We start from the raw sequence: 26,517 nt of genomic DNA, 5'->3' as shown, positions 1-26,517 counted from the left end.
TGTTTCAGATCAAAATGCATAAATGTAATATAGTTTTAGAGAAAAATTTTTTATGCACATAGAAAAGGAAATAGTATACCAAAATGATAACAGGTGTTTTTTTCTGGATTGTAGCATAAGAATGTTTTTGTAATAATATTTTGCATGTTTCTGATAGACCACACTTTGAGTAGCTGAAGAAGAGATGATCTGAGGTGCTGTTTGTGCCCAGAACTGGCAGTTCTCACTGACATTTCAATTGCTTGCTTCCTTGCAGACTGTAGAGGGGCCATCCTTTGCAACTATAAACAGATTCACCTGTTCAAAATTTAGCCTCCACTGCAATCATAGTCTTTTCACTGCCTGTCACTGCAGAGTTACCTTGGCTGGTTTCTGCTAACCATGCCTTCTCGTCATTAGACAGAAATGACTCTTCAATCTGAATGAGTGATGTCCACATTTGCATTTCGCATATAAGCAAAACGTTCTAGAACTGGAAGCAAGTAAGAGATAAGTCCCAAATAAGTATTTTATCAATAAGAAGAAAAAGAAAAACAAAACCAAGGGAGGCCTTGAGACTTGTCTGAAGTAGTTAACTGACTGAGTCAGCTCTACGGAGAGGCCCAAAGCATGCTGACTCCCAGCCTTCAGCCTCACTCTGACTCAGTGAAGGATGTAGGAATATTCATGAGTTTGGGAATAAAATATTCACTTGGATTTGGTTACATACAGGTACTTATAAACATGCAGATGTATGTACATGTTTTTGTGGGTTAGATTACTTAGTTGGCAGAAAGATGATCGTGTGGAAGAGTCAGTTGCCAGAGAAAGCTAACATATAAAAGAAAATGGTATTCTGTTTATTGACGTGACTCTATTGTAAACAACCCCGTCATCTTGCAAAAGCCTGTGATTGGTTACATGGGGAGAAAGAAAGAGTGGATAGATACAGTGAGTAAAACCAGGATCATTATCACCAGAAAAAGAAAACAAAATGGAAACATATGTGATGATGGTAGAATAGTAGCATTGTTTTGCCATTATGCAAAGAACAGAATATATTTTAAAGTGTGTATACATAAGCATTTAGGGACTTGATTGTGGGTATTTCACAAGGGAGAAAACCTACATTTGTATCTGGAAACAACTAATGGGGAATTAGCGTACCTTTTTTCAGAGGTGTATAAATAGAAGGAGAATTACTGGGGAAATTAACCAGCGTTCTGGGGAGTAATTTAGTCCCTTAATGCCAGAAGGGTTGAGGGCTTTAATTAGAGGATTAGTTTAATTTTTTATTAAATTTATTGTCTTTTATTTATTTCTTTGGTAAGATCTTTTTATTTGTGTATAGTAAATCACACTAACTTTCATTGTTATACTTCATTTAAGACAAAAAAATTAGCAGTAATTTTATGCCATTTTTCTTACAGATAAAAGAAGCCTAATCTTTAAAATATATATATGTGTATATATATATATGTATGTGTATATATATATATATATATATGTATATATACTGTTGTAAACCAGTAACTCAGGAAGTAATCAATTACTTCACTGTGCTTTCAATTTGGGGTCTAGCAGTATTTCTCTTATTAAATCAAACAAAGAAACATGTTTCTGCTTGTCTCTTGTAAATGTAATATGGCCCTATTATGTTATAGTTTCTTTTTAATGAATTTTTAAAAAATTGATTACTGTAAATACATTTTATGACATGGTAACCAAGTGTAACAGAAAATAATACTTTTTTTTTTTTAAGATTTTATTTATTTATTCATGAGAGACAGACAGAGAGAGAGAGAGAGAGAAGCAGAGGGAGAAGCAGGCTCCCCGCTGAGCAGGGAGCCTGATGCGGGACCCGATCCCAGGCCCCGGGATCATGACCTGAGCTGAAGGCAGACGCTCAACGACTGAGCCACCCAGGCGCCCCAGAAAATAATACTTTTTTGAAGGGGGATGTTGGTCATTTTATTATCCAGTCACTCCCTTTTATTGTTCTGAATGAGTCAGGTGTAGATTTGTCAGTGCAGTGGATACGTAGATGTTTTGTGATTGCGAAACTGTAGATACTTGTATTTATGTACTTGGTAGCATTAGTTTCCCGTCTTGAATATTTCCACCTTTTAGTTAGTGAGCACAACCTAATCACATGCTAGTTTATCAGTTTATTCATACACTGAGTGGCAACAAAAAAGTTAACTAACAGTGGCTGAAACACATTGGGATTAATTTTTCTCCTGTAAAAATAAGTCCAACGGCTGGTAGGTCAGAGTCAGTACCATGACTGAAGGGTGTTGTCCGAGACTCAGGTTCCATCCTCTTGTCCTGCTCTGCCATGTGGCTTTCCTCCTTACGATCTTAAGTGATTGCTGGATGGGCCTCACATTCCCTTTCCAGGCGGAAAGAGGAAAGAAATGCCTCTCTCAGGAAAGCAGAAGCATTCCCAGAAATCCACTTGAGGGTTACATGGTGCAAAAGAGACACAGGGTTCAGCTGGGAAGCAAGCAAGGGAAAATAGATATTGAGTAGTTACACACCTCACCACATCCCATACTGACCCTTTGTTGTCATTCAGGTTATTTTCCTCATTATAAGAATAGCACCCAGCTCTTTAAAAATGAAGTCACTATGCGCTCCCCTCCTTAAGGGCATCAGTTTTTCATATAATTGGCAATATCTTCCAAGCTCTGTATCTTGAGCTGTGGCCCAGTACTCCGGTTCTAACTGCCTGCGGGGTGGTTCTACTTGGACATTTGCTGGTTGGTTCCAATATACTTATGTACAAAGCTAAGTATCTTTATCTTCATTTTCTTTTTTTCAGTCAGGATTGTCAGCATTTTCCCATACTAGAAACTTAGAATAATCCTAACTTTTTTTTTTTAAGATTTTATTTATTTATTTGACAGAGAGAGACAGTGAGAGCAGGAACACAAGCAGAGGGAGTGGGAGAGGGAGAAGCAGGCCTCCCGCTGAGCAGGGAGCCCGATGTGGGACTCGATCCCAGGACCCTGGGACCATGACCTGAGCCGAAGGCAGACACTTAACAACTGAGCCACCCAGGCGCCCTAATCCTAACTTCTTAAATTCCTTTATTCCCTAATCCAGTTTGCCATCAGCCGTAGTTTCCTGCATTGAAATATCTTGGAGGTGACCCTGGCCCCGCCTACCCCCACACTGTCACTGCTGAAGTTCACACACTCGCTACCTCATTTGTGCATCATTCACAGGGTTTACTAGCTGATTTCCCCGATCCTGTTCTTCCTCTTTTGTCCATTCTCCTGGTCACTAACAGTCTAATTTTATTAAAACTTAGTTTTCTTAAATATTTCTCCCTTATGTAAGAGTTTTTAAGCCAAATTCAAAGTGCTTTCCTCTTTCAAAGCTTTCTTTCATACCAGATACTTTTCTTATTCTGTCTTTATTTCCCTTTATTTCTCAATCTAAATTAGCTTTCTTGTTGAAGAATGCACTCAGTGCACTGTTTCCTGCTTACCTCCCCTAACAAATACAAGTGGCCTTAGAAAGTTTCCTCCTCTTCTCTGGTTGTGTCCCCCAGCCCCCACCTCCAACCTGTTTTGATCTCATCATTCCAAGTTCTACCTTTCAAGGCCTAGCTCCTAAATTCCTTTCTTTTCGATCTTTCTTGACAGTTCCTGCCTCTGTGTTTTCGTAGCTGTTCTAAACTATATTTTTTATTTTTATTTTTTTAATTAATTTTTTATTTTTAAAGATTTTATTTATTTATTTGAGAGAGAAAGAATGAGACAGAGACACCACGAGAGGGGGGAGGTTCAGAGGGAGAAGCAGCGGGGAGCCCGATGCCAGACTCGAACCCAGGACTCCAGGATCATGACCAGAGCCTAAGGCAGTCGCTTAACCAACTGAGCCACCCAGGCGCCCTGTTCTAAACTATATTTTGAAGAAGCTGTGTGGTATGATGGGATTGCTTTGAGGTCAGAGAAGTAGAACTTCAGATCTTGACTTAGCTACTTACCAACTTTTTAGTCATAAGCAAGTTAACCTTTCTGAGCTAGTTTCTTTATCTTTACAATTTAAATAATTACATGTACACACATACACCTTACCTTTTTGTGAGTGTAAAATGAGGTAATGTTTAGTAACGTATAGTAGCACTTAGTATTAGGGATTATAGCTTGAAAACAAAAACCCAGGATGATAGTGTCTTAAACAAAGTTGAAGTTTATTTTTCTCTTATATAAAAGAAGTCTAGGGTTAGGTAGTCCAGGGCTGATATGGTAGTTCATCTGGGACCTAGGCTTTCTCTACCTTAGTTTTCTACCCTTCTAGAGTATCAAAATTGCAATTACCACATAGTCCAAGGTGGCTGCTGCAGCTCCAGCCATCATAACTACATTTCAGATAGCAAAAGGAGGAAGAGCATGAGGGGGGAAAAAGGGCCTGCTTTCCAGCTTAGTCAGCTTTCTTTAACCAGCTTTCCTGGAAGTCCTTCACAGCCATTCTAATGATAGTCTCATTGGCTAGTACTTAGTCACATGACCACCACTTGCTAAAAGGAGGCTGTATATTTTGGTCTCTTGGTTATTGGGTACATTGTTGCACAAAATAAAATTAATGTTCTATTACTAAGAAACAAGGAGATAATTAATGTTGGGTGGCTATAGGCAGCCTCAGCCATGGTTACTTGTAACTTTGTGTGCTTGACAAATAGTGAGGCTTGACAAGTATCTTTATGCCTCTATTCTTTCTGTTCCACCTAGTGTCAATTTAGTGCTTTATTTCTCTTTGCTTCAGATGTATCTTATTTTTTCAGCTACATTGAAAGTTTCTTGGGGGATAAAGACTGTATATCATAATTCTTTGTAGTGTTTCACAACACCTAACAGAGTGCTTGGCATTTGGACCACACAGTAGGAACTTAGTATGTATTAAGTAACTGATTTTATTTTTCAGTAGGACCACATAGTTCTTTTAGCCTCTCATTGAATCTCCTCACCCGCCATGAGTATTTAGTACTTTTTCTTCAGCTTCAAAGTAGCAGCTATCTAGAGAGGATGTACTGCAGGTTTTCATTCCTTTGATAATTTCCTGTTTCTAATGCCTAAAAAGTTACTCCATGGAGTTGATATTCTAATGTTTTATTTTTCTTTGGTTAATGTATCTAAAATGTATTTGTTTTACACCTAGTGCTTCAGGATAAATACCTCAGATTAAACCTAAGGAATAATGCATATTTGTATGTAACACATATCAATTACATATATATTTCTAATACACTTATTCATTATGAATATGTAGAATAAGACTTTTCAAAGTGCCACTTTTGGCAAAGCCTCAGGAAATGATTTTTCTGCATATTTAATTCACTCATTTGTAGGGAAGCTCAATGGTTTGAAAAAAAAGCTTAGGTCACATTTCTTTGTCATAGTGATTTTGAGCTGCTAGTGACTTTTCTTTTTCTCCCCGACCATGGATGAGAAGAGAGGAAGAACTAACTGGAGAGAGGAGACTCTCTCCAAGAAGATAAAGAAAGAGTAAATACTGGCAATTTCTTTCCCATCTGCTTGAGTCAGACTTTATGGTAAAAATAAGATCTTACAGTATCAAAGTATCTTGGGATAGAAGAGTTTATAGGAGTTCTTTTTATTCTACTTTGGAACTCACTGAATGGAAAATTTTAAACATGCTTTATGCTTCCTTCAAATTTATTCCTTCACAGGTATTCATTATATTATTAGCATATGAATATATAAATATAATACAATCTCATACCCCATAACCAGTGTGCTAATATGTTCATATACCCAAACATGTGTATGTCTTATATAAACACATATATAAATTTTAAGAGATAAAAGCATGCTGCTACAAATTCTTCTTGGAACAAAGTTAGTTATAAATAAAATAAAAACCTTATCATCGAATTATGCACACTCAAAAAGAGTAGGTAGGTAGACCTACAGAAATGGTTATTTGGTTTGATGTTTAGATATATATTAAACATGTGGGAGAGAGGGGCCTCGTCAATAAGTAACTATACAGTGTTAATAAGGAGAATACATATTAACTAAAAATCATATTAGCGTTATGATAATTTTTAATGTTCCTTTTTGACTTATACAAATGACATAGAGTCATTTATTTATAAAAAGTTGATATTTCTTTCTAGTTTGACTTTATTTGGTTTTGTTCTCATAGATGTTTTCTCCCAGATGTCAGATTCCAATGGCTTAATGATATTTAGCAAGTTTGACCAGTTTCTGAAGGAAGTTCTGAAGCTCCCAACAGCTGTCTTTGAAGGGCCATCTTTTGGTTACACAGAGCACTCAGTCCGCACCTGTTTTCCACAGCAGGTAAGGACAGTTTTGTAAAATCTAGGACTAGAAGAGCGCTCATTCATCCCTCCACCTTGTGTCCGATTTCACCAGATTGCTTCTGGTCTAGGGACATAAAGTCTTGAATAGGAGAGAAAAAAGAGCTGTAAGGGGGAGGGGCGTGAGAAAGAGGATGTATAAAAAAATTCACCTGAGAATTCTGGTTTGGGGGAGAGAGGAGTCTTTCCTGAAAAATGATAACATATGAAATATTTTAAACTACTAACATTTTAAAGAAAAGTGTTTAAGATGAAGTGTTTATATTATTGCTACTGGACATATATTACTCTCCTGAATGAGTTCTTTAGACTGTGAAATACAGGAATTTTGGTATAAAACTCTATACAATACCGGACCTTTTTTTCCTGAGCACTGAAGACAAGGAACGCTACACAACTCCCAGCTGCCAGTTCGGAGTCCCTCAACGGTACACTGCCGTTTTCATGTGAAGAAAAGATAGATTGGGTTTCTTCTTTATTTGTGTGTCCTTTTGTGATCCTGTCTTTGAGGTTGTATGTGTGAATTCCTGAGATCTTAACTGTGCCTCAGATAACTCCGAGCAGGATGGACGCTGATTGTAATGTCATTTATTCAGGTAGACATGAGGTAAACGGAGCTTCATGCTAAACTCAGAAATTATGGAAAGTGGGGAATTAAGAAAAATTAAGAAAAAGTCTGTGTTAAAACTCATGAGTAAAAGATTAATGGAAGTAGGATATTGACATAGTCTGAGAGTATCTCCTCAGAAGATGTTTATTAATTATAAAAGGAAACATAGTAACCTTAGACAGTTTCTATGTTATAATAGAGAAACCTGTCAGATCCACATTAACCAAGTGATCAAAGTCCCTGTCACCAGTAAAGGGGACAGACTGATATCCCTGCCTCCCAATAGGATGTACTGAGAAGTACCCAGTATCACTGCTGCGGTACTTGGGCCAGAAAAGCACAACCTGAGTCTCGTATTCCTTTTTTTTTTTCCCCATTTTTTTATGTTTGATTTTATTTTTTACAGTTTTATTGAGATGTAATTGACATAACACTGTAAAAGTTTAAGGTGTACAACATAATGATTGGATATTTGTATATATTGCAAAACAATTATCCACCATAAATTTAATTAACATCTGGTGTGAGTCTCATTTTGAGGAAACATCTGACAAACCCAAATGAAGGGATTTCTACAAAATAACTGGCCTGTGCACTTTAAAAATGTCATTGTCATGAAAGACAAAAAAGACTGAACTGTTCTGTTACAGGAGTCTAAAGAGAGAAAAAAAAATGCAGTTTATGATCCAGGATTTTCTTTTGTTATAAACTATAGGACATTATTGGGACATGTGAAAAAAATCTGAATAAATTTTGAAGACTAGGTAATAGTATTTTGTCAATAAATGTTAATTGACTGATTTTGATATTTGTATTAAATTAAGAGAATATCCTTGTTTTTAAAAAATGTGATCTGAGATATTTAAGGGCAAAGGGTCATCCCTTCTGGGGTGTTAACATTTGAGGAATCTGGGTAAATGGGAAGTTTTTGGGTAACCTTACAGTCTTACAGTCTAAAATTATTTAAAAATAAGTTAACGTATAAAAAGAACAAATCTAAAGGTTTGAGAACTGGAAGTACATTGTAAACTAGATCCTCCTGACCTGTGATACTTTGATTCACAAGAGCCAAAACCAAGCACACGCATACTTTTTTTTACATTTAAAGTTAAGAATTCCTATTTATCTGAATTCAGACTTTCAAACAATATTTTACAGTTTGTTTGGAGATTACTCATTAGCTTTAGCACCAAAAGTGATACCCATAATACTGGTGAGTTATTTTTACCAAGTTCTGAGGGGATGTTCTTCCCAAATTTGTATGCACTTGGGCTGTTTGTTTTTGTGGAAATTTGTCTCCATACATTATTTTTTTTCCTCTGTGTAAATGACAGTATCAGCTTTTAGCATATTAAAAATAGCTGTGTGCTTCAGTTTATTCTAATAAAGTATAGTTTGCACTTCCCGTCCCCACCCTGAATATTCATTTTTAAATGATGTGAGGCTGTCCATACGTACCCTGGTACAGGAGTGTACTGCAGGTATAAAATGCCTGGAAGCAATGTGAGTGAGGGTGGGTATGATAAAGAAACTGCAAACATTTTTCATTTAGCACTCATCTCACTGCTGCTACTTTCGTAGTACCGTTTCATCAAATGGTACAATACAGTACTCGGGTAATCTTGTATAAGACGTACGTGTGGCTTTTCACACAAGATGCTTCCTGGAGGTCAGGCTAAAAGTTGATCAAGTTCTGGAATGCTACTATTAAGTGTCAGAATGGGGAAGGCAAATTTATATAAAGGCGTGTCCATAAAGAACAACATCTGACCAGTGGATGACAATTATGTGGGGTGCTAAACCCAAAGTAACCTTTGATCTACTTGTAATCTGAGTACTATGATGAGACTCTAGTATTGCAGCAGAAGTTTGAAATGTCGAAGAATATACAAAAATTTCCAACTGTTAATCCTAAGAATGCTATCTAGAATTCTCTGGATTACCTTATGCCTTTATTATGAAGCCTTTGAACTCAAAGCTGACTGTTGCTTCTTATCTGCTTCAGATTCTTAGAAAAAACTCAGTCTTTGTTTTTGTTTTTTTTTTAAGATTTCATTTATTCATTTGAAAGAGAGAGAGAGAGAGAGAGAGGATGAGTGGGGGGGCGGAGGGAGAGGCAGAGGGAGAGGGAGAAGCCAGCTCCCCGCTGAGCAGGGAGTCTGATGTGGGGCTCCATCAATGCCTGTGGAGATTTAGTTGTGCTGTAGTAGTGTTGCCGCTGTTTTGTTAGTCCTCTGTCACAAGGCTGCCTAGGTTCTTAGGTTTGTGCCAGCCCTGTTTTTCTCATATACCTTATTTTTTTTTATTTTTTATTTATTTATTTTTAAAAAGATTTTATTTATTTATTTGACAGAGAGAGACACAGAGAGGGAACACAAGCAGGGGGAGTGGGAGAGGGAGAAGCAGGCTTCCCGCCGAGCAGGGAGCCCGATGCGGGGCTCGATCCCAGGACCCTGGGATCATGGCCTGAGCCGAAGGCATACGCTTAACGACTGAGCCACCCAGGTGCCCCATACCTTATTATTTTTAAAATCCACAGTTTTGCAGTATGTGCAGTTTCCCAGTAATGTGTGCATTGCATTACAGGAGAAATACTTGAATTTTTTTTAAAGATATGAAGAAAATTTACATATTTGTTTATTTTTATATAGCTTGAATTCTTTTTTAAAAAACAGTTTTGCAAACTAATCCAAAATAAGAGATGTTGGTCTTACATAGTTTTAAAAACACATCAAAAATTAAAAGCATTTATAAATTAATTCAGCAGAACACATCAACTAGAATAGCTAAAATTCAGACTGACACCAAATGCTGGTGAAGATTTGGAGCAACTAGAACTCTCATACAAACCACTTTGGAAGAGGCTCTGGTGGTTTCCTACAAACCTCAACAGATACCTACCCATGATCTGGCAATTCTACTCTTAAGTTTTTCCCACATGAAATAAAAACTTATATCCACAAAAAGTTTTACAAGGATGCTTTTATCAGTCTCAGAAGCATCTGAGGTGTCCATAATAAACCACTGGAGTAAAGTTAATTCAAGAAACAATATGTCTAGAATTTGCTTCAAATTAATCCAGACTGAAGGAAGGGTGAAGGCATAAATTAAAATTAGTCATATGGGGATGCCTGGGATGGCTCAGTCAGTTAAGCAGCTGCCTTCAGCTCAGATCATGATCCCAGGATCGGGATCAATTCCCGCATTGGGCTTCTTGCTCAGCGGGGAGCCTGGTTCCCTCTCTGCCTGCCACTCCCCCCCAGCTTGTGCTGTCTTTCTTTCTGACAAATAAAATCTTTTTTTTTTTTTTAACACTTGTGACATTAAGAATTTATTTAGGTCGTAATATTTTCACATTGTTTTTAATCATTTGCAATGTTCTGAGTGACACATTTAAACATTTTTTTTTAAATCTTTTTTTTTTTTTTAAGATTTTATTTATTTATTTGAGAGAGAGAGAATGAGAGATAGAGAGCACGAGAGGGAAGAGGATCAGAGGGAGAAGCAGACTCCCTGCCGAGCAGGGAGCCTGATGCGGGACTCGATCCTGGGACTCCAGGATCATGACCTGAGCCGAAGGCAGTCGCTTAACCAACTGAGCCACCCAGGCGCCCCACATTTAAACATTTTTTTAAAGACACGAGATAATGGTGTGTTTTTTTGTTTTTTGTTTTTTAAGTACAACCACAACTATAAAGTAGAGGAACTTAAGAAGACAAAGACCAAATCTGCTCATACACAAGATAGGGCAATCTAATACACAGCACAATGACAAATAAAATCTTAAAAAAAATTAGTCATATGTTGAGAATTGTTGAAGCTGGATGACAAGCATATTATACTATTCTCTCTATTTTGGTAAATTTAAAAAAATTAATAGAAAAATTAATTCTTGTTGTAAATTTGTGATCGTGATTATTGTCTGAATAAAGCACAGTGTTAACATAGCACCTCACATCTAATATTTTGGTGGGTAGACCAAATATATTGATTCTTTCACTGGTTATTTATTGTTAAAGATTTTATTTATTTGAGAGAGAGAGTTTGTGTGGTGGGGGGAGAAGCAGAGGGGGAGGGATAGGGAGAGAATCTCAAGCAGACAACACTGAGAGTGGAGCTGAATGTAGGGCTCGATCCCACAACCCTGAGATCGTGACCTGACCCGAAACCAAGAGTCAGATGCCTAGTGAACTGAGCCACCCAGGTACTCCTGATTCTTCAATGGTTATAAACTAACAAACTGACTTTAGAGGCTTAAAAGTTATTAAAAACAAGCAGTGAATAGCAGTATTTTAAATTTCTCCCCAGTTTTTCTAAACTTCAAAATTTGGTGATGAATTCTATTTCTCCTTAAAAAGATGATTGCTATTTGTTGTATTGTTTCTTAGGCTTGTATTGACTTTAGTTTGAAGTGTTCAGTCCACCCTGCAGAAGATTTTATTTATTTTTTATTGTTTTTTAAATGTGTGATTTTTTTTTTTAAAGGAGGAGGTGGGGCAGAGGGAGAGGGAGAGAGAGAATCTTAAGCAGGCTCTATGCCCAGCATGGAGCTCATCGCGGGGCTCGATCTCTCCAACCCTGAGATGCTTAACCGACTGAACCACCCAGGCATCCCTCACCCTGCAAAGGATTTTAAATTTGATGTCTGTCTTTATGGAAGACTAAATAAGTAGAGTAGGGGAGAGAGGGAGGAGAGAGGGAGATGGGGAAGTAGAGGCAATTTTTTACTCAGTGTTGCAGGGCTCTTCTTGATTCAGAGGGTGGTGGGAAGTGGCTAGTGATGGGATTACATTATTGCCGGTGGATTTTTCAGAATAGCAACAGTATTTCTCATGCCTGGAGATGTCCTCTGCTTATACTTTGACTTCCGCTATATGCCAAAATGACTTTTCTTCCCACTGTATCTTTGAAGTGAGATATTTTCTGGATGTTCTGACCTCGTTTTCCTGGACGTTGAATAAAGTTTGCTAAGAATTGCCTGGCACATGTATATGTGTCTTTCATAGGAATTCTAATCAGGCAGGTTTTACTGTCTCCATCAGCAGTCCCTCATGACCATGATAATCTAGTTGGCTTATTGCCACATTTCACTGATTTGAAGACATTCTTTCACACCTTAATGTCTCTGATACCAAGATACCTCCTATGGCCAGTGGCATCTTACAATTGCAGTTGGCCAGGCAGTGGTTATGATCGGTTGTCTTTTCTTGCACACGTGTGAACTTGGTCAGAGCTGTTCCTGTTGTTATTTCAGATGAATTATGCCCACGTTTGATACCGCATGTGTTGTCATTTCAAATGATACCGGTTCACACTGACATGCCAGTAACCCCTGACCTTCCCTCTCTTCAGCAGAGGCCCTCATATTTCATATCCCACCCAAAATAGCCCTTCTTCTTTGATGCTCTGAATCTCTCAATGTAGGATTAATTAATTGTTCCTCTTCTGCATTCCCATGGCATGTTATATCTAGCTCACTTATGCCCTTCAACTTTATAGCCCCGTGGAAAATGATTGATGCTTACTAGAAATATGTTGGATTAAATGATTTAAATTAAATATGGCATGAGAAAGTATCTTTGGCTTGAATTCTAATTCAAAGCTTAAACCTCATGGCTGTACCTGCAACGTTGTTGTTTTCATTGATATTTTTATTCCATGATTTTCTCAAATGAAACAGTCTTTGCAATGAGGAAAATAGAGTGTTTCAGGAGTTCTGATGTTTTCCTCATCTTTTAGCTATATTAAATAAAAATATCTCTAATAAATAGCGTAGCAACATTGTATTGTTGTGTCATTACAAAGTAATTTTCTTTTTTCTTTTTTTTTTAAAAGAATTTATTTATTTATTTGACAGAGAGAGAGAGAGACAGCGAGAGAGGGAACACAAGCAGGGGGAGTGGGAGAGGGAGAAGCAGGCTTCCCGCCAAGCAGGGAGCCCGATGCGGGGCTCGATCCCAGGACCCTGGGACCATGACCTGAGCCGAAGCCGGACGCTTAACGACTGAGTCACCCAGGCGCCCCAGTACTTTAATTTTCAAAATAAATCTGTGATATGGACAAATTCAGTGTCTAATAATATCAAAAGTTTGGCCCATAGCACAGGTCCTATAACCAGTTAATGTATATTTGCCTTGGTCAGACAGAAAATTTCTAACTCTGCACAAAAGTTTGTATAAAAATGTTTTTAATCCAGAAGATTTAAAAAAATGTTTTTAAGTTTATTAACTATATGTCATACATGGTTTAATTGATTATCAAGTAAGTTAAGGCAATGGATAAGAAATACCTGTTGCCCATAAGGAAATAAGACATTTTAACAGAAATGACGAGTTTGGAAATTGCACCTGTGATGATCCAATGCTAAACTAACTTGTTTTCTCATGTTATTTTAGTGATACTGGATTTCTCATTTTTAAGCGATGGTCCCTGTCCCCCTTTAAAATGGAAAGTGTAGTCATGGGTGGAGGGAAGGAGGTGAGAATGGCTCTAGGGTAATAGTTGTCAGTATTGAGGCTTAGAATAACAAGGGCTGGGAGGTAGGTGACCAAAAACATGCTCACTTCCAAGAAAAAAATGAGTACGCACGAGGATAGAAACAGCCTGTTTTATAGAGGAAGGCAGAGATAAATCATGTTGTCTCTGCTCAGTGGATCAGGCAGCTGTTAAAATGATTAGAAATGAATACCTGGTTGCAAAACAATATTTAATAAAAAGTTAAGTGAAAAAACATCATATATTTTTGTCTGCCCTGTGTACATAATTACATAGAAGCATACATACATTTGGAGAGAAATACAGCAAAATGAGAATTGTGGGAAGGTGCATTTTTTGCAATTTTATTATAGTTTTTGTTATAAATATCATTGTGCTATAAAAGTAAGGAGAAATGCAAAGAATGTGTTCAACTTAAGAAAAAAAACCAAAATAAAACAAAAAAGGAGAAAAAAGAGCCAACCTGTCTTCCACGTAGTTATTTACCGAGTCATGGAATTTTGAGCTGGGAATTCTATCTCAGCTATTCTCAAACTTTTTGGTCTCAGGACCTCTTTACAATAAAAATTACTGAGGACCCCAGAGAGCTTTTGTTTATGTGGGTTATACCTATTAGTATTTCTATACTAGAAATTAAATTTGAGAAATTAAAGATATTTATTGTCATTTAAAAATAACAATGATAGGATGCTTGGGGGCTCAGTTGGTTGGGCGTCCAACTCTTGATTTCAGGGTCATGAGTTCAAGCCCCGTGTTGGACTCCACGCTGTGTGTGGAGCCTACATGAAAAAAAATAACAATGATAAACCTGTTACATCTTAAATAATACACTTTTATGAAAAATATATATTCCAAAACAAAAATATTTAACAAGCATGCTATGGTTTTACATTTTTGCAAATTGCTTTAATATTTGGCTCAATTGAAGACAGCTGGATTCTCCTATCTGCTTCTCCATTGATTCTGTTGTGATATTTTGTTTTGGTTAAAATATGGAAAGAAATCTGACCTCACACAGGGAGGAGTTGGAAAAGGGAGGAATGCTTTAGTAGTTTTTTCAGATGATTGTGAATATGCCACCTTGCTTCTGGCACACCCCACTGGATGCCTATGAGAGACTGAAATTGAAAAGGGCAAATAATGTCTCGGAATTGTTATGAAAATAGTTCTCGCCTCATGGGCTCCTTGAAAATGTTTTAGGGACCTACAGGGCAGCTTCTGACCACACTTTGAGAATCACTGCTCTACCCTTTCAGAGGTGAGAAAACTGAAACCAGAATGTCAAATGATTTTCCCCAAATTACATGGTTTATGGAAGACAGGGTACTTGGACACAGTTCTTCTGGTTTCATTCCTCATGCTTTTGGAGGACTTCACATTACAAAATGACCTTAGGACAACTTTTGTAAACTGACCCTGAGTGTTTTTTAATCAGGGTCTTCTGAGATGTCAAATATAATTGTTCCTTTTCATCTTGAAGATTAAAAAAGAAACCTCCATGATAGGTGAATCAAAAGTAGCATGAGGATTATAGGTAGACTTGTACAAATTCAATTTTAAATATAGAAATATTAATTTAAACATACATTTGGTTTTTGGTTACTACCTCTTCCTAGCTTCCTAGCATCTTCTTTCTCAGTAAATTTATGTAGACACTTTTCATTTATTTGCTTTGTTGCAATTATCAGCATATCCATAATTAGAGGCATTTTCCATATCTGGACGTCCATTTAAATTCTTCGGTGACTTTCTGGTTTTATTTTTAATGTTGTTCATGCATTCCTCTGAGGTTCCACTGAGGTCTCAGAAACATCAGTGACTTGGATGCCCGAGATGGAAAACACTTCGGAAAACTTTATTTAGCCTGATTGAGTAGGTAGTTTTCAAACCTCACCACCAGAGCACAACTTTCTATAGAGGGCCTTTGGTTGGTAACTTCCTTCTTTATCACCCTCAGTCAGCCCTCTTGCTCGCCCCTTCCCTCACCCTATTCAGTGCTGGCCTCCAGTGTCTGTCCTCGGTCAGAGGCTTTCCTTCATATTTCTTCATCTTTTTCAAGTTTTTATTGCAAAAGGCTCTTTCTTGTTCTGCCATCTACTTTATCTTCCTTTTTCTGTTCCCTGTTTACCAATTTCTTTTTTTTTTACCAATTTCTTTTTTAAAAAGATTATTCTTTTTTTTTAAGATTTTACTTATTTATTTGGGAGAGAAAGAGTGTGAGAGAGAGCACGAGAGGGGGGAGGGTCGGAGGGAGAAGCAGACTCCCCACTGAGCAGGGAGCCCGATGCGGGACTCGATCCCGGGACTCCAGGATCATGACCTGAGCTGAAGGCAGTCGCTTAACCCACTGAGCCACCCAGGCACCCTTAAAAAGATTATTCTTAGTAAGAATTATCTCCGTATATACAATGGAATCAAGATTCTCTTAGTTGCCAAAAAGATACACAAAAGTGAGTCTGTAGTCTCCTGTTTCTATGATGGTAACCATCATTGGAAAAGTGTCGTGATGGACACTTAAATGCTGGAGGCCGCCATCCTCCTGACTTATCACCACAGTGCCTTCACTCCTTGCTTCCAGTTTATGGTGAATAGATTAGTGGTAAAAATCACTTATTTTGTAATACACTGGCAAAATCTTTGGGTCAGCTCTAACCAATTTTATTATTTCTCCCCCCACCAAAATATTTGAAAGTTTTATGGGGAAACATCCCATTTTGTAGATCCTGTTACCACTTCAGGGACTGAGAACACAGTTCTTGGGAGAGACTGAGACGAAATTCTGGGTGCCTTTTGGTGTCTGCTTGCCCCTAGTCCTCAGTCCCTCCCCGTGCCTTGGAATGGTGGGACCAGGACTTGGAAAAGTCCTACTTACTACTGGTCCTGCATCTCCTACCCTCCTGTGTCTGCCCTTTTGTTTCTACCCTTGTTTTGGAATCAAGTCTGAAGTGGGGGCCGAGGTGTCCAAGTTGCAATTACAGAACTCTCGCATCTAGTTGTAAGGCACTCCCTTTTCCTCCTTTTTCCTTTCCTTTTGGAGCTGCAAAGGTGTTTTGTGGGTTAGAGGAAATAAAAAGACAATTCGTTAATTTGAAAATTTCTGATTTTCTATGTCCAGTGGGATGTAATTATGCCAGTGTTCCACATGCAGTGGAAGCTTCATATGTATTTGTTTAAAAGAGAGAAATAAAGACAGAACACAAAAATGCAGTCTAGCTGGGGAGATGGTGTAAGGGGGGAGTGATGGACATTGGATGTTCAGGCTCTATTTTGATCCCTATTGTAACTGTCTTTGTGATAGGGTCAAATTACTTCACTACTCTGTGCTTTAGTTTTCTTTCTGTAAATGAGAAAGTTGTTAAGTGATGTTTAACAATGTTTGCTCCTCACTTTAGTATTTATTCAATGATTACTTCTCAAGTGCCTGTTGTGTGCGTGGCACTGTTATGAAATGCTGGAAATACAGTAAACAACAAATGGAGTAGTTCCTGCTCTCGCTGATGTTCTGTAATAAGGTGTGGGATGTCTCTCTTCCCTGTGGGTAATAGAAATAGTAATTTGAAGGGCAGCTGAGTTCCAGTCCTCGCTCTGTGTCTCATTTGGGTAGGGTCTTTACACGTTCTTTATTTAGTTATTTCCCCCCCCCAAAGATTTATTTATTTATTTGAGAGAGAGAGAAAGAGAGAGGACAAGTGAGAGAGGGACAGAAGCAGAGGGTGAGGGGTAGAGAGAATCCCAAGCAGACTCCCTGCTGAGTGTGGAGCCCGATGCGGGGCTGGATCCCAAAACCGGGAGATCACGATCTGAGCTGAAATGAAGAGTCAGACGCTCAACCAACTGAGCCACGCAGGTGCCCCAGGACCTTTATAAGTCATTTAAATGCTTTGTTCCTTTATTTCTCATCTGTAAGATGAAGATAGCGATACCTCAACTATTTACCTTACACAATTGTATTTTTTTAAGATTATTTATTTATTTGAGAGAGAGAATGAGATAGAGAGAGCATGAGAGGGGGGAGGGTCTGAGGGAGAAGCAGACTCCCTGCTGAGCAGGGAGCCCGATGCGGAACTCGATTCCGGAACTCCAGGATCATGACCTGAGCTGAAGGCAGTCACTTAACCGACTGAGCCAGCCAGGCGCCCCCACAATTGTTTTAAGACTCAAAATGATGTATGCGGAAATGCATTTGAATATAGCAGTAACGTATAGTGTGTTTTGGTGTCTTTAGTAATGTAAAATATTACTGTATTTTGCTATAGAATGTCACATGGAACTCATTACAACTTGGTTGAGAGAATTCTAGATTAACTTAAATTTGGAATTCAGAGATGCTTGAATAATATAAAGTATGTTTGTTTTTCTTCTCTTCACAGAAAAAGATAATGCTAAATATGTTTTTAGACACAGTGATGGCCGATCCCCCTCCCCAGTGCCTTGTCTGGCTACCTCTCATGCATAGGCTCGCCCATGTTGAGAACGGTAAGCAGAACTTTCATCATTCAGTCCCTTGTGCTACAGGAAATACACGAACTGACGGTATTTGTAAAGTCCCTAGCTATTATCATTGAAAATTATAATTGACATTTGTTGTCACTGTGTCATTTGAATTTGTGATTTTTAGCTTTCGGAAGAGGGATATTTATTTCTCAAAGAAAAGTAGGGGAAGGGGGCTTATTACTTAGGGTACCAAGAAAGAGTAATATCAGGTCATAAAACTTTGTGGTTCAAACTTCAGGCTTTCCCCCACTGAGAATCACTTGAACCCACCTGATTTAGCCATGACTTCCTTCCCCCCCCCCGCTTTAATTTATAAAAGTTACAGTTCTAAAAAATCGGATATATGCACTATCAAGCACTAAAACTGTAATGATTTTGGAACAGTTTAAAGGAAAATAGCTACGTTAGAATTTGGTACTTCACACATCTTCACTTTCTGCCTTTACTATTTTATCTTGACTTGCTCTTGGTATCCTTTCCAGGAATCTGACTTAAATCTTTGTCTTGCTTGGAATTGAAATGGTAGTTATCTCCTGTCAGTTCTTAATTCTTTCTTCTATCGTTATCGGTTTATCTCCTCGTTTAGGTTGTGAGTTTGTTAAAGGAAAGGCTATAGTTTCTTATGTAACCTCCTCTCAAGGCTCCTGCCTGTTTCTTACTGTGCCAAAGAGAACCAGTAACAGCTGAGAGGCCCGAAAAAGTAGAGCTCTTTTTTTCCCCTTTGTGAGAATGAAATGCACATCCATACTCTGTCTTTTTCCCTCTCATCCGTGTGTTTAAACCTCTCAGCTTTTTGCCCCACTGTGGCTTTAGTTCACAGGTACCTTAGATCCAGGATTATTTTCTTCAAGGTGTAGAATCTCTTGACTAAAACAGCTAAATTTTTTTTAACAGGATTTTTGGATAGAGATTTATACTGTTAAATTATTATATTATTATTGAAGTATTATTGGCTCTTTTGGAGGCAATACTTTTAAAGCCTGAAGTGTTTTAGGACTTTCATATTCAGTTTGTTTTCATAAAGTCATTTCATATCTGCCATACCATATAGAAAATCTCATTTGTCCTGATTTTTGTTATCTATATGAACATTTTACTGTGACTTTGTCTATAGTGTATTATTTGTTGATTACATTCTTATGAGGTTAGTGATATTTTTCTTAGGGACAGAGAAATAGTATGAACTCATTGACATGTCTCGAAAATAAAACGTTATCTATCACAATAACATTTATCTACATATCTTAATTTTTATGGAGGGGAAATAAATTCTAAAATTATGGTATTTCTATATTTTTATATGGTATTTTTGTTGTTGTTTGGGCCCTTCTATGAAATTCATCACTTGAATTATATTGAAGTTCCTAGTTATAAAGACAGATATCTATTTACTTACACAAAAGTTGTACTTTTTATATTGTTTTACTAATCCAAGTGTATTGTGTATAAGATTACTAACATGCGTTCTTCCAAAAAGAATGCTTTTACCAAAACTTGATCTTATTTATAATTGACTCAGTACACTTGATGATCCTCTGCACATTCTGGTTCTTTCCATTTCCACCTGGTCAACCCATGATACTGTCTAATGTGTGGCTCTTGACTGGTGTAGAAGAGGAGAGAAATCACACAGATATACATGTTCAACCAAGATAATCAATATACTTGATAATTTAATATTAATGTACATGTATTATTTAATATTAACCAAAAATAATTGAATTATAAATGCTGGTATGCTGATGTTGCCTATGTTGATGTGAGCTCCAGATTGATTTGGGAGTAGTGTTCTTTGGCGGAACTTTACTAGATTGTAGTTTTATTGTTTTTAATTAAAAAAATTTTTTTAAAGATTTTATTTATTAGAGAGAGAGAACGAGTGAGCACGAAGCAGGGAGGGTCAGAGAGAGAAGCAGACTCTCCAATGAACAGGGAGCCTGACGTGGGGCTTGATCCCAGGACTCCCGGATCATGACCTGAGCCGAAGACAAACGCTTAACCAACTGAGCCACTCAGGCGCCCCTAGATTGTATAGTTTTAATTTGGAGCACAGATTTTTATTAGCACTTTCATTATTCCTTAGAAATATCTTGATGACAAAAAGCTTGAATTTTTTAGAGGAAGTATGTCCTTTGGAATTCTCATTCCTGATTTTACTTTTCTTACAGTCTTTAATGATTCTTTTACATTGTTTTCCTCACCTAGTGCTCATTTTTGTTTTTTGAGCCTTGATGCCCTAGTTAATGTACATTTTTGGAAACAGGACCAAAAATCCTTATTATTGAGATAAGATTGGATTTGTATACGTAGTATTTGAAAGAGTTATTCAGATGAAGATTTGAATACTATATGCCCCTTTCTCATCGACTTCCATTTCTTGTGTTCAGAATTGAATTGCCAGTGGGAACAACCATGCTACCAACTCTGAAAAGTATAAACAACCATCTGTAATATAGAGTAGTGCATTGCCCACTTCCCACTCGGTGAGCTTACGTTCAGGCTGTAAGAGAATCCCAGCAATCTCTCTGAATCCTGACCGCTATCTGGCAGTTTTTCATTAGGTAAGGGGCTGTATGAGTGGAGGAAAGAGGGACAGGTCTCTGAGTTTCCCTTCCTCCCAACCACTGCCCCTTCGTTGGCCTAGAGTATTTTATTTTACTGTTCCGCTACTTAGAACTCTTACCTACAACTAACATGGTAATATGTCTAGCCTTACTTTTTTTTTAAAACCAGTTAACCACTTATGCCCAGGTGTGTGATAGCTTTTAATTCAGCCAACGTTTGAAGGCTTTCAGTTGAAGGTATTGTGTAAAATACCATTTTCAGGTAACAGAGACACAGAGTACATCATCCGAGATCTCACGGATCTCATGTTAGGGAACAAAACAAATGTCTCTACAACTAACAATGATACATCTCTTTAAAAAGCAACAGGTTTGGGAAATAAATTTTAGACTGAGAAGGCTTCTCTCTCTTCTTTCCTTATATATTTATCTGAATTTTGAGAAACATGACTTTCATTTAAAAAAAAAGAAATTGGTTATTTTCTCAGGTGGATTGGAATATAATGTAATAACTTGAGAAACTGTTCTCATCTTTAGGGTTAGGGTTAGGGTTATTGTCTTTCCTTTTTATTCTAGTAAATGGCAGGTTCCGTTAACTAGGAGACAATTTAGAATTTTCGCTTCTAATTCTGTTTTCACCTTTGCTTGTGTACGTGAGGTTTGGTTTTCCCTGTATTGACTTTATTTCTCCAAATGAAAATGCCTTCTTTCCCTCCCCCGCCCCCGCTGTCTGCTTCCGCAGTCTTCCACCCCGTGGAGTGCTCCTACTGCCGCTGCGAGAGCATGATGGGCTTCCGGTACCGGTGCCAGCAGTGCCACAACTACCAGCTCTGCCAAAACTGCTTTTGGCGCGGCCATGCCAGTGGCCCTCACAGCAACCAGCACCAGATGAAGGAGCACTCGTCCTGGGTAATTGCTCTGTGCCCCAGCCAGGGTTCTCCGCTGTTACTCTGTCTCCGCGGCACCCCCCGGGCCGGCTTCCGGGTAGATGCCTCGCGAGCGGGGACGCCGGGTAATCCGGTCTTGGCGCTGACGGCCATGACGGCCATGACGGCGGCAAATACTTTGTGCCTCATCACCTGGTTTTCTTTCTTTCTTTCTTTCTTTTTCTTTCTTTTCATCACTTGATTTTAAAAGGAGAATTTTTAAAGTTGCAGGAGTTGGGGATATTACAGTTGAAGTGAAAAAGTAAGTGAGAAATGTCTTCTTTTAGAATTGTGCGGCGGGGTATCCCCCCAGGCTTGCTCTCTGAGCTTTAAGACTTAAAGTTCTTTTTCTCAAGCATATTTTTTTCATGTCTCTAGGGTTTATATGTTGCACAGAAAGCTGCATGAAATAAAGGAGTTAAATTTTCATCTCTCTGAGGTTGGGGAAATACTGTATCTTACAGTTGCCACATTGATGTCCTTACTTTCAAAAGTAGTCCTTTAAATAACAGTATTTGGGTGCAGGACGTGTTATTTTCCTGCGGTGTTTATAAATCATGTAACAAGCTTAGCATCAATCATTTTTCTTCCCTTTTCTCAGTTTATTTTCAGAGTTGTTAAAATGCCATCCGTTTATTTCCCAAAAGTCGTTTTAAAAACTTTTCCCTTTAGTTTTTGTTGGTTGGTCGGTTGGTTTGCTAAAGGGTAGAACGATATGTAGGGTCATACATATAATTCAGGATTTAGGTTCTTACCCTTGGTTATCCTACTGGACTTTAAGTATTAGAAAGCTTCAATTACCAGGGGTTTCTTTCTTTCTTTCTTTCTTTTTTTTTTTTTTTCTAGTTAGCCTTCTTAAAACTCAGTCAAGAAAAAAGGCAAGTAAGTTCATATCAGGGATTGGTTTAAAAAAAATAAATTTCAACCCACATGTGCACTTTACTTCCTACATCTCTGACATGTTAGAGATAATTTTTTTTTTAATCAGATAGGTTTTCAGTTACACTTAACCATAAAATTTCGTTAAACGAACATCCTATCCTAGGTTTTGTTGTGTTGTAAATTCCAGTACTGTTTTGGTTGAGGAGTGATTATTTAAAATTTTTAAACAAGCAATGGAAAAAAAAATACAATGTAGTAGTTTCTTCTCTTTTTCATTGAGTAGAGATAATCTGTAGATTTCCAAGTTGTTACTTTTCCCTTTCTTAAAGTGCAAGTGTTCCACTTAATTGATTTGTTAATGTTTTTTCCCCTTGTTTTTTAGAGTCTAACTCTCAACACTGAGATAACTCTGCTCTGTTACCACTTAAAAGGATTGGATTCGTTGGGATGTTTCTTCTGATGATTCTCATTCTAAATGTTGAGGGGAAGAGTGAGGAACTTGTTCTTCATAGTTTGAACTTGCTCATTTAGCTAATTTGTAGCCCTTTTAAGAAATGGGACGTTTACATTTTTTTTAAAAAAGATAAGTGGCTAAATATTGCTTTATGATTTACAAAGCAGCGTTTCATATACTCTTGAATTTTGGCATTGAGTTAAAACACATAAATGAAGGTACAGAAATCACGAATGAATTCTTGTATTTTTGCTTGATCCTCACAACATTCTTGTGAAGTAAGCCATATCCCCATTTGTTATTTTTATTTTAGCTTTGTTGTTTTTTTTTAATTTCATTCATTGTTATAGTGACTGAAGATTTCAAGAAAAAATCAAGTATTATAGGCATGAAGCTGGTATCAGTTCTGAATTTTGATGAGTATATGCATTATGTGTGACTGATGCATACTGATAAGGTTTTTTAGCAGTGTGTGTGTGTATAACTTGTTTTCAAGATTAGAACTGTATGTGCAGTGCCCTTGTTCTTTGAGGAAGATGTGAGTGAATTTTGGGACTGATGTGGGTAAAGAAGTTTCCACTAACAAAAAGATGTGTAAATCACTTTAATAGTAATTTCTTTGAAGATTGCCCACTGTGCTTATACTAGTATTTGAATGAATATTTTTCTGTGTTCACAAGAGACTAATTTAGTGTGCATTTAACAAGTTTGTATATGAATTTGTATTGTAGATTTGATAGGTGTTATATTGGTGCTTGGAAGTTTACTTTGATTTTTCCAAAAGTTTCTGTTTAATGTTTTACCTAAGTAACCAAGCAGTGTAATTCTTTTATTCTTTTAGGCATCAATCCATTCATTTGACTTTAAAATATTTTAGGGAAAAAATGCCATATGGTATCGTATCTGTGATTCATTCTGTGCATTTATTATTCATTCATATTATTTGAGCTCCTACTGTGTGGTGCCAGGCACGTAGGGTACATCTATGAACAAATCAGATTCCTGCTCTGTGGGGCTTAAATTTTAAGGGGTATGAAAGAGGTCATTAGGGCTCACTGACATCGCTGTTTTCCTATTTTTGCTGGGCATACATCTAGACTACATTTCTCAGCCTTCCCGTATCTAAGAAGGACCATGTAAATAGCACTTATCAGTGAAATGTGATTGGAGTGGTATGTGTCTTCCTAGAATAAGACCACTAATAGCTGAGTGCCTCTTCTGTTCTCTCTGCCAGCTTATTGGGGAGAATTTCATTAGGACCCATAGGAGGATAAAACCACAAATGAAAGGAAACTAGGTCCTTGAATGATGGGTGGAGAAGAGTGTTCTGCCAACCTACTTGACTTTGATGGGAACAAGAGAGAAACTTTGTGTTAAGCTACTGAGGTTTTAGTTTTTGCTATAGTAGTTGGTACTGTAAGTAGAGTCCTGTTAAAAAAAAAAACCTTAAAATCTATGTCATTGACTTAGCAGTCAAATAGCCCTGATGAGGACACTCATATTGGAGTTGGGAAGGACAGAAACTCGTGTTATGCAGTGGTGACCAGTTGGGTTAATTTGTCATCCATGATAGCTTAGAAGGCACACTTCGTGCCACCTGAGCTCCAGGTCAAAAGTTGGAAAGGGTTGGAGTGTGAGTGTGTGTTGGCTGTTTTTTTAGGTATGATGAGAAAGAGATGAGCTTAAGAAAGAAATAGCAAGTTTTCAAGCAAAAAATGAAAGGGACTAGAGAAAGTTCTGACAGTTGGAGCAGTGACAGGAAAAACAGATTGCTTATAGACCCTGGAGCGCAATAGGTAAGAGTTGAGAAAGGCTTTGAGCAATAAAGGCCTAGGGAACTTTCTCAATCAAAGAAAGGTAGCTTAGTCCTATGGCAAAGATCAGATAAGGGCATGAATTCTTGTTCTTGGCTGTTCCTCAGAATCACCTTGTTCTCACCTATGTAGCTTCTGATTTAATGGGTCAAAGGTATATGCAACCTAGATAAGGCAGTTTTTAAAAGTTCCCCCAAGTGATTCTCTCATGCAGCCAAAGTTGGAAACTGCTGACCTGTTGTTTCATATGGCCTCCAGGTGGCCTCTGTTAGTTTAAAGCAAGAGGAATGGAGGCAAAGACATAAATCAGGCTTGAGAATTATGTCTAGGAAAGGACTTTGTGTGTGGTTACTGGCACATGGAACTGACTGGAAACAAATAGATCAAAGGCCTACTAAGTTTTTGAGGGAATTGTATATTGGCAAAGGAACCATGAGCCTGCATGTAACAAGCCCTTGACTATTTGAGCTGTAAACCTACTTTTTAAGGACCCAGACCTTGCTCTGGGAAGAGATGGGTTGTGAAGGTTATACAGCCCCTAGGGAGGGCATGCCAGAGCCCACTGTGCCAAGGAGGATATTGGATAAGGAAGAACGTCCTGCTCGTGTTCCTTCATTGTGTAGTGGGACTGGGGAGGGTGGGTGCAGATAATTTGCCCTGTTTGTTCCTAGTTTGCATCATAAAGAGCTACACATCATCTTGTTAAAGAAGGCTTCGATGTACCCAGAGGCCCTGGACTTGTCTTTAGATGCACTGACTAAATGGAACCTCAGGTTTTCTCTTGGGAGAGGTTTGAGTGTGTTTTATGTGTAGAAAGAGGAGGAAAAAGGTATTTCATGATTAGAATTACTTACCAATATCCATGTTTTCCTTCTCTTCCTGGACCTATACCTAGATGATACAGCCCATCCTCCTTGCAGCCCGATGGGGCCATATGACTAGTTCTCACCAGCAGAATTTATTTGCAAGTGATCCGTGTTACTTCTGGGTCAAGGCTGTTTTAAGCAGATGTGTCCCTCTCATCTTCTCTTTACCCTTCTCACTCCCGGTAGGCACTGGCCACATGGAAGGATCTCCAAAGAAACAAGTAGAGGCAGATGTCCTTAGATGGGTATCTGGTAGATGGATCAGAGCCCCTCATCCGATTTACACTGGACTCGCACATGAGCAGGAAATCAGAAAGCAGAATCCAGAGTATCGGGTCATAGAGGCTGTGTTGAGGAAGTGAGATTTGAGCAGTGTCTTCGGTGTCTGCTAGCAGACATCTGGGGAGGAGGAGGCGTTTTCAGCATGGAGCCCGAGAGCAGGAGTGTGCTTCTGAGTTCAGGAAACAGCAGATAAGCCTGTGCGCCCAGAGTGGAGTCAATAGGAGGAGCAGGACTACAGGAGAGGAGCTCAGATCGCTCACAAGGGCTGCGCTGGCCATTGTAAGGATGTTGGCCTTTGCTCTAGGGAAATGAGGAGTCTTTAGAGGGTTTTGAGTAGAAGAATGGTATGGCTTGATTTATCTTTCAAAATGATCAGGCTGGATAACGTGTAAAGGGTAAAGTGGGAGGAAAAGATAGAAGCAGAGAGACCATTTCAGGAGAAATGATTGCAGTCATCAAAACCAGATGCAGTAGGATGGTGGCAGTCAGGTGGTGGCGAGGGTGGAACGAGGATGTACTTTAAAAATCGCCTGATGGGTTGGATGTGGCTTGGGAGAGGACAGGAGTGAAGAATTTGTCCTAAACAACTAGAAGGATGGAATTGTCATCAACTGAGATGGGACAGCTGTGGATAGAGCACACATAGAGGTGAGGATTGAGAGTTCACTGTGGAAATTCAGTTCAGAATTTAAGGGGCTTACTAGATATCCATATGGACTTGTTGAATACGCCCTGGCACATGAGTCTAGACATCAAGAAGGAAGTCTGAGAGAGAAATCAGCTTGGGGGTCCTTGG

At 38.2% G+C, this 26,517-nt stretch overlaps 1 protein-coding gene across 10 annotated transcripts in view; it reads left to right on the top strand.

Annotated features, from left to right (window-relative positions):
* DTNB (dystrobrevin beta) overlaps nucleotides 1-26,517 on the top strand; it is a 217,641-nt gene that overhangs the window by 48,220 nt on the left and 142,904 nt on the right. For all 10 annotated transcript variants that reach the window (XR_003524809.2, XR_003524806.2, XR_003524810.2 and 7 more), the window contains exons 7-9: nucleotides 6,160-6,314; nucleotides 17,810-17,915; nucleotides 21,240-21,406. Coding sequence is in view for 5 of the 10 variants with exons in the window: in XM_027623160.2 (XP_027478961.2) it covers nucleotides 6,160-6,314; nucleotides 17,810-17,915; nucleotides 21,240-21,406 (428 nt within the window). In the remaining 5 variants the exon portion in view is untranslated. The remainder of the gene's footprint in view (nucleotides 1-6,159; nucleotides 6,315-17,809; nucleotides 17,916-21,239; nucleotides 21,407-26,517) is intronic.

Source organism: Zalophus californianus, chromosome 8, assembly GCF_009762305.2.
Source record: "Zalophus californianus isolate mZalCal1 chromosome 8, mZalCal1.pri.v2, whole genome shotgun sequence".
Classification (NCBI taxonomy): Eukaryota; Metazoa; Chordata; class Mammalia; order Carnivora; family Otariidae; genus Zalophus; species Zalophus californianus.
The sequence above is the reverse complement of the archived record's forward strand: the minus strand, read 5'-3'. Positions and strand labels throughout refer to the sequence as shown.